This window comes from Ipomoea triloba, chromosome 6 (assembly GCF_003576645.1).
Source record: "Ipomoea triloba cultivar NCNSP0323 chromosome 6, ASM357664v1".
Classification (NCBI taxonomy): domain Eukaryota; kingdom Viridiplantae; phylum Streptophyta; class Magnoliopsida; order Solanales; family Convolvulaceae; genus Ipomoea; species Ipomoea triloba.
In genome coordinates, this window is record NC_044921.1 from 9,911,622 (window position 1) to 9,926,981 (window position 15,360).

The 15,360-nt window shown below is 38.9% G+C and overlaps 1 protein-coding gene across 1 annotated transcript; it reads right to left on the reverse strand.

Moving 5' to 3' along the window:
- Positions 1 to 1,987: 1,987 nt before the first annotated feature.
- Positions 1,988 to 7,699, reverse strand: LOC116022063 (protein NRT1/ PTR FAMILY 1.2-like). The gene is made up of 4 exons (XM_031262616.1): positions 7,577 to 7,699; positions 5,931 to 6,148; positions 3,696 to 4,231; positions 1,988 to 3,005 (listed from the first exon to the last, which is right to left on the reverse strand). Exons 1-4 carry the CDS (start codon positions 7,683 to 7,685, stop codon positions 2,138 to 2,140), a joined length of 1,731 nt encoding a protein of 576 aa, XP_031118476.1. The 5' UTR covers positions 7,686 to 7,699; the 3' UTR covers positions 1,988 to 2,137.
- Positions 7,700 to 15,360: the final 7,661 nt, after the last annotated feature.

Sequence of the window (15,360 nt, forward strand, 5' to 3'; positions counted from 1 at the left end):
CCAATCCAATATTTCATGCCCGAACGGACCATCTTGATATCGACTACCATTTTGTTCGTGATAAGGTGGCTAAGAACGAGTTGCAAGTTTGTTTTAACTCCACGAAGGATCAATTAGCAGATATATTTACTAAACAGCTTGCTAGCTCTAGATTTACCTTTTTACGTGACAAGCTCAATGTTGCAGCTAGTCAACCTTGTGCTTGAGGGAGAGTGTTAGGATTGTAGTATTTGTATTCTACTAGGACTAGTACTCTATCTCTCTATATTACTCTTGGCGTTCCTTGAACGGGGTTTCCAAGTGTTCTTGGTGTTGGGGACAACATCTGACCCATTGGGGATAGCATAGCGCACGCCATTTCCATCGGCATCTGAAGATTTGGGTGGGCAGCCCTATTCATCGGTATAGAAATGGCGGGGTGGATATTTGTGTGTCTAGCCTATTGGTCAGGATTCTGACCGACTGGTTAGGTAGGTTGCGTATTCTGTCCTGCGTGATTGGAGGTGAGTTCATTCATCAAGCCTTTCGATCGGTCCAACTATCGACCTAGATCATCCTCGGGAAGCGTTTCTGCTACACTGTCTAGGTGATATCCAACCTAGCGGGTTCACCATCCCTCTGCATGTAGATCTGGCTCCGGCTCCTCATGTTGTTTGCCATCTCGATCAAGCAAAGTGGATTTTGACAAGAACAAAGAAAAGTAACGAGACAGACAGAGTGTCATGCTCGGGTCCCCACAGATGGCGCCAATGATAGTGTAAATGGATCCAGGTTACGATTACACTATGAATACGTATGTTTGTGAACAAGTCAGAGGGTGCTTGCGGGCGACCGGGCAGTCCAAGGCTGAGTAATTTTACACTTAACGACTATAGGGGGTGCAGACTGCAATGTAAAGTGATGTTGTAATGTGTGTGTGTGTGTGTGTGTATATATATATATATATATATATATATATATATATATATATAATAGTAAAATGAGTACTAGTATGTAATTTATTATAAAAGTTTCTATAACTTTATGTGACTTTTTATTATTTTTATATTTAAACTACTAAGCTTATTTTTAAAAATTAACAATTTAGTTATTGTATTTGAATATTTTTATTATTTTTTGTTTTAGTATAACTAATGAATTTTATGATTTTATTATGTGTAAATAATTTAAATATTATTTTTAAAAAAAATTAACAAGATGTTAAGTGGTGGGTACCCGTAGTGGGCACCCGCATCCGATGGGGTGGGGGTGGGTTTTGAAAAAGTCCAACCGATGTGGGTTGGGGTGGGGTGGGTGGAAAAAATATAAGGTGGGTCGGGTGATGGATGTAGCCCTCCCCGACCCACCCCGACCCATTCTCATCCCTAAGATTAGTCCTTTATGCGTATTTACCCATCAAATACAAATTAAGTTATGTCAATATTTTTATATTTTTACAATTAATGGCCGTATAGTAACAACTGTCTTTAACTCTAGTTTAAGTTGTCGGTACGGTTACGTAAGTTACATATCTGAAATTATTTTAGATGTTAATGCCATGGTTTAATGTTATTTATTTCTCCATCTCTTATAAAAGCTTGTGTGATGGGCAGATTGTTTTGCTGGTTTTTTGAACTATCCAAATCCTTGCTTTTCTCTCTTCCTCTCTCAAAGTTATTTTTCTTATGAAAAATTCTGCCAACACTTCCATTAAAGGAAATTAAAGATGTGCTCACTTATTGTTCTTGTTTGCCAGATTTTTCGTTTGAGTGCTCAAACGTTAAACCGTGATCCGTTTTATCCTGAGAGACTGTGCTACAACGCTCCTAACACCCTCAGAAAGTAGCAAATCAACTTTAAGGAAAGTGTGTGTCACACACGACTCTGAATTTCTCCCGATATTTCCTCTTTTGTTGGGTTTATTTTCAAATTATATAACACTTATTTTAGTTATTTATTTATTGTATATAAATAAATTTTTTGATTTTGTAGCAAACAGTGGTTGGAATTAATTTTCTAAAATTAAATTCCATTTTTTCATTTATATATATTGGTAAATCCACTTATCACACCCTACAAAACCTAATGGCAGATAGCAATAATAATACAGTTTGTGTGATACGTACACATGCAATACAAACCTAGCTAATTGACATGTCTACAACTTGATATCTTCTTCCTCCGTGGCCTGGATCTGGTCTTTGCAAGGGCCATAAGCCTTGCTAAAAACCAGAAACAATAAGAAGTTGGCCATGCTTAACCCAGAAAGAACCCAATAGAAGTAGTCATAGTGTCCCTTGTTGATGTTGCTTGATATCCAGCTCTCTTCACCATCTCTTGCAGTCAATCTATTGATAACGCTCATTATTAAACTTGATAAAAGATTGGCAAAGGCCATGCTCAAAACATACAGACTAGATGCTATACTGGACATGCTCTTGGGAAACTCTGAGATGTAGAACTCATTCAACGCCACACCGTTCATTCCCTCTGCAATTCCCGTAAGGGCATAAGTTGGCAATACCCATAGTATGGACATTGGGACATCCGCGTCTGGTTCATCTGAGAATCCCTCCTCGATCGCCTCTCTCCGCCTTATACCCTCCGCCACCGCCATGGCCACCATCGACAAGAAAGAAACGAAGATCCCACACCCCATTCTTGATTTCATGCTGAAATAGAAAGGCTTTCCACTAATTCTTGATGCTAGTGGAAGAACTATGCGGTCATATAATACAACCCAAACCACCACGAACACAAGGCCTAAAGAGCCTATTGATGCTGCCGGGCTTTCGAAGTTTGGACCAATATGGCGATCTAGGGTGGTGGCTTGAATCACCACAAAAGAAGCTTGAGTAAGGTTTATGGACATTATCATCCTTGTTAACCATATCGGCATTACCTTCAGTAATGCTTTCAGCTCCTCTACTTGATCCACTGTGCAAAGCCTCCATGGATTTATTGCTGTTCCATCTGTAGCTAAGTCTCGTTGAGGATCTTGTATAATGCAGGCCTTGTTCAGAAACCTAAATTAAAACATACATATGATGAAGAAAATAACTAATTAATAAAAGATACCGACAAAATTTTTGTTGGGCAGAAGCTGGTGCAATGAAGGGCTAATTCAAGCATCACTATAGTTATGAGATTGTTGGGTTCCTTAAAGAGTCAAATCCAACACAGTGGCTCTAAAAAATATGACCCTATAAGAAAATAAAGATGTGTCTTCCCTACAAGTTATTATAGTTATTCATGGGTTTGACTTTTGAGTCCCAACAAGAAGAAAAACTGTTGAGTTAAGACTAGTATGTGGTGGGTAATTGTTAGGCAAATCGTGAAGGGTGAAGTCCAACACCAAGTGACTAGAAGAATTATATTGTCTGCCAGAGCCCGCACGAGCTTAGCTCATTGTGGAAAAATGCAAGATTTGAAACTCGACAACGACAGTGTAAGGATTATATATGTCCAAAGTGGGCATCTCTTGTGCGCATCGACATTTGGCCTTGTGGACTGAGCCACTGACCTACCGTAATTTACATTCTCCTAAATATTTTGTCGAGTCAGGGTGTGGGGGGTCTTGGAGTTAGGGATTAAATCTTTTGGGGAAGGAAAAGAATTGTTGGCCAAAGTCTTAAAGAGTCATGTCTAACACCTTGTTCCTAACAAATTTAATGCTAATTAATTAAGGGTAGTGGAAATGAAGGCAAGATAGATACCTTAGTTTTTCACTGGGATGACTTAGAATTGAACCTTTTGAATAGTAAGCATTCTCCAAAGAAGATTGGAGATGTCTGTTTCTGCAAGAGGCTACCATGACTTGAAATAAGCCTGTGATTAAGTTCTTTTTGACATTTGGTCTCACATACCAAGCTGAACCTAAGAAGAACACTAGAACTGCAAAGAGCACAAGTGCAACAAGAACACCATAGCCCACTTTCCACCCAAAGTTGTCTTGGATATAAATGAGGCAAGTTATACCAACAAACATAGAAAATGAAGTCATAGCTAAGTACATGCTGACATAGCTCTCCATTAATGTGCTGCCTTTGTTCTCTAATTCATTCAACTGATCAGCACCGAAAGCCAACGTAGAAGATGCTACCCCGCCAGATCCAATCGCGAACACAGAAAGACCGATGCATAAAAATGCAAACTGTGAAGCCGTAGCAGGGCTACAACTCTCACTAGATTCACTACACCACGGAGGCCTTACTTGCAGGATCATGGTTGATAACCAAACAAGCACTGTTCCCTTCAATTCATAACATATAGGAAATATACAAATTTAATTCCTCAATTGTTACTTGCTAGAGGTTTAGTTATAACTTTTTACTGTTGCACTATAAGCTTTTAACTTTTTAAGAAAGTTGCATTTTAATGCGTGGAGCAGCAAAACTATAAACTTTATTAAAATTTTATTTTAGTACTTTTTAATATCTCTACTTTAATTATAATACGTTTTAGTCTTGATATTTCATTTGTAAAATTAATATATATATATATATAATTCAGTTCCCGTGCGGTTGAGTGTCCCCGTGCGATTGTGCGGTTAAATCTGAGCCATTAATCTTGCTTAAATCAACGTCTAGGATTACCAAAATTTATAAAATAAAAAATAAAAAATAAAAAAAAATCTGGTGTCAATTTGGTAATTTTTGCATTTAGAGCAAAATTTAAGATGCGTTTTTTTCCTTCTTAAGGTGCGTATTTTTGTGCTCAAGGTACGTGGTTTTGTACTTAAGGTGCGTGGGTTTTTTGTGCTTAAGGTGCGTGGATTGTGTGCATAAGGTGAGTAGTTCTTGAAACTTAGTGTGTAGGTTTTGTACTTAAGGTGCGTAGGTGTGTTGTTTTCTTTCTTAAAGTGCGTCAATCTGAAGATTTAGGACAGTTTTTTTTTTTTTTTAGTTCCAAAACACAACCACTATTCTTTATAAGATTTTCTCTACAAAGTCCCTCCATAATATGTCAATTATCAATGTTGCCCCTAAAGTATTAGTGATATAAATGTTGCATCTCAATTTTCAAAATGGTACATATATTACCTTCCCCCCCCCCCCCCGTCGGTACAGTACGGGAGGGGCAATATATGTAACGATTTGAAAATTGAGGGGCAACATTTACATCATTAATAATTCAGAGGTGACATTGATAATTGATATATTATGGAGGGGCATAAATTACAATTTTCCCTATTTATATTAATCCAACTTAAGTGCATAGATTAGAAGCTTTAGGTGCAATCAGTTTATAATTTTTTTAAATAGCATTGATCACCGCACAACCGTACGGGGAATCATTAACCGCACCTGAACCCTTTCTTATATATATATATATATATATATAAGGTAGGGTTCTAGTGAGACCACTAGCTTAGGTAAGATCGTGAGATCACATCTTGTGCATTCATGTAAATACTTTTTAATGGTCTAGATTGATTGACACATACACACACTTCGCACACATTTAATCACCGTTCGCACACACTTCAACTTGCAATCTTAATCAATCTAGACCATTAAAAAATTTTGAGATCAAATCTTGTACATCAATCACTGTTCGCACACATTTAATCATTGTTCGCACACATTTAATCACCGTCCGCACACACTTAATCACCATTCGCACACATTTTATTATCGTTCGCACACACTTCAACTTAGCATCTTAAATCAATCTAGACCATTTAAATTATTAAATGGATGCACAAGATCTGATCTGACGATCTTACCTAAATAAGTGATCTCATACCATCCTAACTCTATATATATATATATATATATATATATATATATATATATATATATATGATTTTAACATGATGTTGTAGGAAAAATAGGGACAGTGTGCCCCCCACACACACAGTTTTATAAACACCAAAATGATAGGATTTTTTTTTTTTCTGAAAACAAATGATAGGATTTTGATTGAAGTGAAAGTGAGTAGAGTCTTACCACAAGGCTAAGGAAACATCCAATTCCTATCATCTGAAACCGACCCACAAAAGAATCCGCCATGAAAGCTCCGATTACAGGTGCAAAATTTGATAGTGCAGACCAAATATAGATAAAATTAGTGCCAGAAGCCATGTCCATATGATACTCTTTCATCAAATACACTATCATGTTTGCTGCTAATGCGACTGGCACCATATTCATTAATCCAAAACTTCCTATTCGATCAAACACCAAAAATAATACAAATTTCAATTCAATATGAATTATATTGAATGATCAAAAGGGTCTCTATATAAACTCCAATAAACCCGTTAAATTTAAGTGTTATTTGATCTAAAATATTGTGATCTCTGTTTTGTTTAAAACTTATTTCACTATACAGTGATGAGATTGGGCAGAGGTCGGCCAAGTGTATAATTGGTGGTTAAGGAATGGTAGAGTAGAGGCAGATGAAGATAAATTCAAAACTCTACCTCTTGAAAATGTGGTGGCAGTTTATAAGAAAATAAATTTGCGTCTTCGCTAGTAGCTATAACTTTTGGCTCAGTGGTAAGCGTTTAATATATCCTAACAAGTAGCTATAACTCAGATCACAGATTTGAGTCTCGCAAAAACAGTGCAGTAAAAAATAGCAGGTGAGGTGAAGGGCTAGTAAGATTATCATAGAATCTATTCTGGATTGAAAAATAAAGGAGAGAAGGTCAAATTAAATAGGCCTATGAACTATATCCAAAAAGTCAAATTTTGTTTGAGTAATATTGACTCAGGCTCGAATCCATCCCTCCCATGTGGGGTGCAATCGGGTGTCACTAGACCACAAACTCTTTGGCATTCAAAAAGTCGAATAGGTCATTAAATTTTTAAAAGTTGTAATAATTAAACCCATAAACATATTATTTTGGAGCACTAAAGCCTAAAAATTGATTTGTGACCTGTAATTGTAGGTCATTAAAATTCCGACGACCCTCCGACAAACTCCGACAAACCTTTGAACAATTTTTGACAATCAACATCTGTCAAACGATTGCCGGTCGCGTCAACTGGAGAAGGCAGACCAAACTAATATGCCTTCTCCTTTGATGGAGAAAGTGACCAACTCCGGCGAAGGAGAAAGGTAGACCAACTAATCATCCTTCTCCAACGAAGGAGAAGCGACTAGTTGGTCTGCCTTCTCCTTCGCTAGAGAAGGGTCTCTTTATTCAGTTGACGCGATCGGCAATCGTCAATTCTAGGGATGACTTACAATTATAGGTCATCAACTGGTTTTTGGGTTTTATCATTCCAAAATGACATGTTTATGGTTTAATTGTAACTTCTGAAAGTATAAAAGTTTAATTGATTTTTTGAGTAAAGATTTGGATTTTTTTTTTTTTACTTCTTTTAAAAAATAAAAGAAATTAAGTTTCATGGTGAAAAGAAAACTGGGTATAATCACAAACATATTTTTATACACCCAAGATTCAAGAACTATACAGGTAATTAAGAATCCCGGCCATCATCCCAGGCCATCTGAGATGAGAAGCTCCCTATGTACATGATATTCTTTAACATACATAACTTAAACAAACCTTATTGTAAAAATAACAAAGCTGGGAAATTTTGTGTTTAAATTTGTTTATATATATGACCAGAAAAGAATGTACCAATGATGAAAGGCAAGGTTTTGATGCCACCCTTTGAAGAGACAGAAGTTGACAAGAGAGGCTTTTGCTCCTCAGGCATGTTCTCCTTCTCATCTGAATAATTTTCCATTACAGTTTTCAGTATGAATTTCAGACGCTTAATACTTCTGATAATTGTATATATACAACTTGAGCAGGTAGGGAAGTCTGAAGATATGGCTAATGCTACCTATCCGAATCCTTTAAACAAAATCACGTTTAAAATCATCATTATGGAAAATTTCACTTTTAGTCCTTAACTATTATAACATTGTCACATTTAGTCCTATATTATTTTAATTTTGTCACATTATATCACTGATTTTTATTTATTTGTTACAATTAGTCTTCCTTTTAAAATTTGGTTAATTTACCATTTAATAAATATATGAATAACATGTAATTTAATTATTCAATTAAATGAATTTACAAGAGAGGGAAAGAAATTACATGTTGGGACAAAAGATTTGAACGCTAAAATTACATGTTAGCAATTTTTATTATAGTGTCAAAAGACAAAAATTTAAAGTTAATTATGTAATAAGACAAAATTAAAAGAATATGACTAAATGTGACAAATGTCACAATAGTAGATGACTAAAAGTGGAACTGGTACTTATTTTATTAAATTAACTCTTAATATATGTTAGTGGCATATTTTTATTTTTTATTTTTTTGCAAAATTAGAAACAATATAATATTGGCACTATGTTAATTGCAAATACATTATATTTTAACTACAAGAGTTCATAATCCATTTGACTAAATGTCTATAAAATCAATATGTTAAGTTCGTAATAAAATCTTGTTAATTAATTTTTTAACTAACTATCTCTTAAAACTATACCATGTATAATCATACTTTCATGTTAAAAGTTCGGCGAATTTATCAACATTTAGTTTTAAGTTTATTTACCTATTACATTTGAGTTAATTCCATTTTTGGTCCTAGATTTATATGTAACAATCCACTTTTAGTCCCTTTTTTTTCAAAGCATCCTCTTTTGGTCCTAGTATTATTGTGGATTGATCATTTTGATCTTCCATTAACAAAATTGTTAAATACAAGCGCATTTAACTCTTTAATTATGATTTTTTTCAAAAAATAAAAATAAAAGTATAGCGGGTCAACTCACTTTGTATGAAAAATATCGAAATGTCCTTGTATTTAACGACATTTCAACGATTTTGTTGACAGAGGACCAAAAATGGTCATGCCACAATAATACGAGGACCAAAATAAGGCGATGTTTTGAAAATGAATGACTAAAAGTGGATTACCACCTATAAATCTATGACTAGAAATGAAATTAACTCGTTTACATATTATAAATTTAGAACAATGTTACAATCACTTGACATGATACATTTAATTCATAGTTAACATATCATGTACTTCAAGATGTAAGATTATACATTTAGGGATAAATTAATTATGTAGCTTTAAAAAGTGAATATTGACCTAACAAAAAAAAAAGGGGGAAAACAAATCAAGCTATTTAAATAAAACAACATCATTTTAGACCAAAATTCACAATTGGACAATATAATATGTACCCTAATCTCTGATATAATTATATTTGTGTAACACAACTTCAAGGATCACGAGGCTAGGTGAGCAAATAAAATTAGAAGTAGGTGAATTCTAATTCAACCAAAACCTTACGGCCGGAAATTAAATATACATTAATATAACTTAGTAGTTTCTTATCAGAATCAATCGTACGGAATTATTAAAATTCAGTATACATTAAATCCGTACAATTTTTTTTAATAACAAAATTAAATAGCACTTGCCTAACCCTATGGTTTTATTCCTCTGTTATAGTGTTTTTTTTTTCACCCACGTTCGCTCCGAGAGACACATGAGCTGGTCAAGGGGGAATCGTTGTTTGTGGGAATTGAACCTGAGTTCTCACGAAATTCTTTTCCATAAAGAGAACTCACTTGCCACTTGAGCTATCATAGTGTTATATCTCCTCGGAAATAGCCCTTGTTCCATCATGGTACTCTTGCTCATTTAATGATAAATTGCATTCAAAAAAGACGATGTATGAATTGATGTTTGCACGAATATACTAATACCATTATGTATTATGTACATAGTAGTTGCTTATATACAATAATAATAATAAGAGTCATTTTCATTTTCGGTCCTACTGTTATTGTGGCATTGCCAATTTTAGTCCACTTCATTAATTTTTGCTACATTACGGCCAGTCTTATTTAGTCATTGCCACTTTTAGTCCAACGTTAAAATTTTCGTCAAATGACCGTAAAAAACAAGGGTATTTTTGGTCTTTTCATGCTTTGGTCATCTCTTTGACCCTTTGCAGTGATTTTCCTTACACATTTTCGTCCAATGAAGAGGTCCGGCGAAAGCCATGGCTTTGTAATGTGGCTCACATGGCTTTCACCGGACTTCTTCATTGGATGAAAATGTGTAAGGAAAACCACTGCAAAGGGTCAAGGAGATGACCAAAGCATGAAAAGACCAAAAATACCCCTGTTTTGGACGGTCATTTGACGAAAATTTTAACGGTGGACTAAAAATGGCAAAGACTAAATAAGAATGGCTGCAATGTGGCAAAAATTAATGAAGTGGACTAAAATTGGCAATGCCACAATAACAGTAGGACCGAAAATGGAAATGACTCTAATAATAATAATAATAATAATAATAATAATAATAATAACAATAATAATAATATAAGATTGAACATGTTGGGTATTTATAGAGTAAATGTGTGTTTGAGAATTTCAAACATGTTACTTGTTGCTTTTATCATTCATGGAATGGTCAAACAGCGAGCCAATACTACCGGAAAATCGACTAATACTTGATCGGAAATTAGAGTGACTTCTCAGCCCTCTTTGTATTATAAATTGCCTTTTAGTACAGTGAATTGTTTATACCTCTTACAAGGTCTTGAACCCCTATTTATACAAGCTAGGAGGAATTTCTCCCTTAGGAAACTTCTAAACTGCTTTAGGAACTCTTTCCTTATTACATTTGGATACTTTCCTAATCTATACCGATCTTCCTTCCACATCTTCCGCCTTCCGCTGCCAGACTCTTTTAGGAAACCTCCATAGCCGCCTTTCTTACATCGTCTTTCTCGCACCGCCTTTCTTACCTCGACTTCCCTCTAGATCGGTCTGGACCGACTCATCTCCTTCTCGCTCCTTTAACCCGCTCTTTCTTTCATGGTACTTAGTTGTTTCAATAGCACTTGCCCAATCACTCAAAGTCTAAGACCTTCAGCTGCCTTGCCGCCCCTTCCTCGGACCCTCGACCGACCGACTCATCCTCGACCGACATATATCACATTATCATACCTTTCTCCGAGCCCTCTTCCCCACTTCATCGGTCGTCCATCTAATTCACTCCGAGCTTCTAGTACTGAGCCTTAGCCTATCCCCCATCATCTAGTCCCTCATTTTCCCAAGCTACGCAAAGCACGGATCGGGAAACTATGTTTGCTTCGGAGATTCTTGGAAAATTTCTCTTCCTAGTCCTTCACTTACTAGAGTTACACAAAGCACGAATCGGGCAAGTACTGATAGCTCACCCCCTACCATTAACCCATCATCCTCGTATTTCATCCATTCCACCTCGCTCTTTTAGGGAAAGATTTTTACTCCCCCCCCCCCCCTAGTCTCTCACTTTCCCGAGTTACGCGAAACACGACTCGAAAAAGTACCTGTAACTAGGCCTTGAGCTTTTTCCTCGCACGGGTCATCACTCGTACCTCTCCGAGCTTCCACCTTTGAACCCTATCTTCTCCCGGTCCCATCATCAATCAAGTCCGGTGCATTTAATTCCCTTCGATCCTTATCTTTTGTCGAGCAATGAGCCTCTGACACTATCAAATCACCTTAATTACTTTCACTCAAGTGTAACTGCCGATTGTCATTTTCAAGGCAAACGGCAAACTCCCTCTATAAATAGCGTTGTTGCTTCCATTTTTGCTCATCCACCCACATTTCAGAACTTACACTTTGGAGGTCATGGGACCCAAGCTTAAGGCACCCACTCTGGCCCACCGGTGATCTTCCCCTCGTCTTGTTGAGAAAGCCCTCTGCTTCGCCCAAGCACGCATGGCGGAGCGGAGAGAGCGCATGAGGTCTCGCGGCTTTCTTCCTAGTGATGACTCCACCTGGCCTGTTGACATTCCACCGGAGGTGGAAGAAGACAATGGAGCTCTTGCACTCAACAACCCAATGCATGAGGAAGAAGAACCGACTCTTGATGAGCCGGTACTGATGGATGTACTCACCCCGGACCAAGACTATCTGTACTTCTTCAACGAACTCGAAGCCATGCTGGATCGCGGTACTCTTGACGATGCGCCCCCAAGCATCGCCCTCTTGTGGGAGGAGTATCGTGACTATGCTTCTGCTCTTGCATCAACGACTCTGGCCACCTCTTCTGAAGTCGTTCCTCCTCCGACTAAGTAGGTTTTGGACTTAACCTAGAACAGTCCCACCTTTTGCTAGTTTTTGCTGAAGGGGTGCTCCATTGGCCCTTTCATTTTGTTTTTGGATGTAAATACCTAGCGTTCGAGCTCTGATGAATGAAAAATCATTTTTTGCTCGTGCTCTGTTTTCCACCTCTCTACATGCATTTTGTTAAACATGTCGATCCATCATTAGTATCGTCCATTTGGTCTTAAGGGACCGTTCCAAAAAACCTTTTGCTCTTTCAAATTCTAGAGCAGGCCATTCCTCCAGACCCTAGTCGTTGGGATTGGGACCGACCTTCCTCGGGATCCTATGGCGGTATCTTAAACTTTGCCTTTTGACGTGTTTTGTGCGTTGAGGTCCGACTCTTTTCACAAAACATCCTTCCAGTCCCTCAGACCAAAAGGTCTAAGGACTTAACTAAGCTTCAAACAACCTCCCCTTTGCCAAGGGATACCTGGTCCGACCGTTGAGGTCCGACCTGTCGCTTTGCGGAGCTTGTCTCTATAGGTCAGCTCATGCCCACCTGCCTTGACTGCGTGAAACTCTCCATCACCGCCCTTTTCAATTCTCAATCTTCTTCGTGATTCCTGCCTCCATCACTACCTTTTCTGAACCGCCGTGCAGGCATTAAATGCCTTCACACTCTTACGTCAGCTAACCATCCATCATCATTCGCCCGTCCGTCTGATCAAAGCCACGCGTCATCATCTCCTTCTTTCGCCCCTATAAGTACTCTCCTCCTCTGCCATTTTATCCTTTCACCTTCTTTCTCTTTCAGTCAAGACATTCTTCGTCGTTTTTCACCTCTCCGCCATTCGCCAGTGATTGTTTGCTCCTCCTTCCTCATTGCACTACTTCTCTCCATCGCCGTCCTCCTTTTCTCTTCCGACGTCAATTACGCAAAACCCTCTAGTAAGCCCCCTCTTCTTGCAAAGTTTTATTCCTCGAGTCCGAGCTTTTACACTTGCTGTCTTTTTAGGCTCAACAGTTCCATGCGGGGCTTCACGGTGCTGTGAAGGCTTTGACCAAAGATTCTGAACTTCTTAAGTTTGCCAAGGCGACTCACTCTAAAGAAGTGAAGACTTTGAAGGCTGAGATAGCCAAATTGAGCGGCAGCTCGGCTGAAGGATGGGAAAAGGCGAAGAAGCTGGCTGGGGAGCTGAAGTCGGCCCGGGGGGATGCGCTGACAAAGTTTAAGGAGTCGGAGGTGTTTCATGAGGAAGCCATGCCCACACCAATATGCATGCTCGGACCGTGGTAAACAAGCGGTTGGACGGTCCGGTTGGGAAGCAGTACCTACTTGATCTCGGTGAGGCGGACTACGACTTGGGGTATCAAGACGCCCAAAAAGAGATCTTCGACCAACTTAAGGCTCGGGACACTACTTTCTCTCCAACTGCTTGGGGCCTTCTAAACCCAGTTACCCCCGATGATGACCAGGGGGTCGAGGACGAACTGGCAAATGCCTCGGCAGATACAACTTGAATTCGTCAGCCAACTTGAATTCCGTGGCTGAGATGGACCGTGCCCCGGTTTCGACTCTTGCTGAGGACGGACAAGGGGATACAATCATCGCTGAAGAGGAAGACCCATCAACCGCTCTAAGAGCTCTGATCGCGATCCGCCTACTGGACCAATGGAGGTGGATACGGTCGGAGTCCCTCAGTTTGAGGCCTAAGTATTATGGCTGCCTTTGCTCTTTCTTTTGTTTGCCCTATACTAGAGATAGGGTTTTTTGTTTTTAATGAACATCACTTTTGCACTCCTATCTTGACTTCTTTAATTTTCGCATGTTCTGTTTTTTCTGCTAAGTACAACGATCAACCCCCCGAGCTAACTTTTGCTCGGACCCTTTTAACTTCCACTCCCTCATAACCATTGACTCGTAAACCATTATTCACAAAATTGGCTAAGTCCTGACTCGGACATTCTCTCAAACTATAATTCGTAATTCGTATCTAGTTCCTCCAAACCCTTTAGGATCTCTTGCTTCGGATTTTGCCTAAGTCTTGAAACTCGGAAATAGTCATTCGAAAATATGCCATCGTCATTGACTCGGACTTTCTCGAGCCTAGATTTTTTTTCGAACTTCAGAACTTTTCTTTTTTCCTTATTTTGTCATAACTCATTCCCCCTTCTCCAATCATGTCAGTTTCCCGACCCTTCACTACAATTGTGACGGTTTCCCGACCCTTCTATTATAACTCACGTCATTTAGAGGCTGGCGGACCACCCGACTCTCGTCTTAAAGAACCCGCGCCATTTGGAGGCGGGCGGACCACCAGACTTTCGTCTTAAAGAACCCGCGCCATTTGGAGGCTGGCGGACCGCCGGACTTTCGTCTTAAAGAACCCGTGCCATTTTGGAGGCTGGCGGACCACCCGGCTTTATTTTAACTCGCGCCACTTTGAGGCTGGCAATCCACTAGGCTTTCGCCCCTTTACACTCGGAAGTAATTCGAAATATATATTTTTATTTCTAAAAATAATTGAATTATAGGCTTTTCAGCCGTTACACGAAATAAGCTTTTCAGCTGCTAAGTATAATAAACCTTTTGGCCACTAACTAGCTAAGGGTCTTTCGACCTAAAGGGCCGGGCTTTTCAGTCTATCCTAATCTTTTAGACTTTTCAGCCTTTACAAAAGTTCGGACTTTTAAGCCCTTAGTGATTGAATTTCTTGAGGTGGTACGAGTTCTAGATCCTCTCTACTGGTCGACCGTTCATTGTTTCCAATCGATACGTCCCTGGCTGAACCACTACAGCTATACAGTAAGGCCCTTCCCACTTCTTCGCAAACTTTCCTCCTTCATTGGGCTGACTAGCGGTCCGACTTTTGAGTACCAAGTCCCCTTCAAGGAAAGAGCGGGGCTTGGCACGTTTATTTTTATATCTTTTTACCGACCTTTGATACTCGGTCATTTGGCGCCGAGCTACCTCTCTTTTCTCTTCCAGGAAGTTCTTTTCTATCATCAGGCTCTCTTCATTCGCCTCATCAGTTTACCGCATGACTCGGTCACTAGGCTTCAGCACTTCAATTGGTACTTTGGCCTCAAACCCATATGTTAAAGAAAATGGGGTTTCTCCGGTTGCCCTTCTCGGACTTGTGCGGTAAGCCCATAGCGCTCGCTCTAGCTCGCTCACCCAGCTCCCCTTGATATCACTCAACTTTTTTTCGTATCCCATCTACAATAGTCTGATTGATGTTCTCTACTTGTTCGTTGGCCTGAGGATAGGCTACGGATACCTTGGTGTGTCGAGTTCCAAATTGCTCACAGAATTCGGCGAAAGGCCGACAATC

What these genes read in the sequence shown, in the direction of transcription:
- LOC116022063 (XM_031262616.1), bottom strand. Translation starts at nt 7,685, where the DNA reads ATGGAAAATTATTCAGATGAGAAGGAGAACATGCCTGAGGAGCAAAAG. An exon ending in GATGTTTCCTTAGCCTTGTG is followed by an intron (nt 4,232 to 5,930) that starts GTAAGACTCTAC and finishes TATGAATTGAAG; the next exon opens with GGAACAGTGCTTGTTTGGTT. An exon ending in CATCCCAGTGAAAAACTAAG is followed by an intron (nt 3,006 to 3,695) that starts GTATCTATCTTG and finishes GTTTTAATTTAG; the next exon opens with GTTTCTGAACAAGGCCTGCA.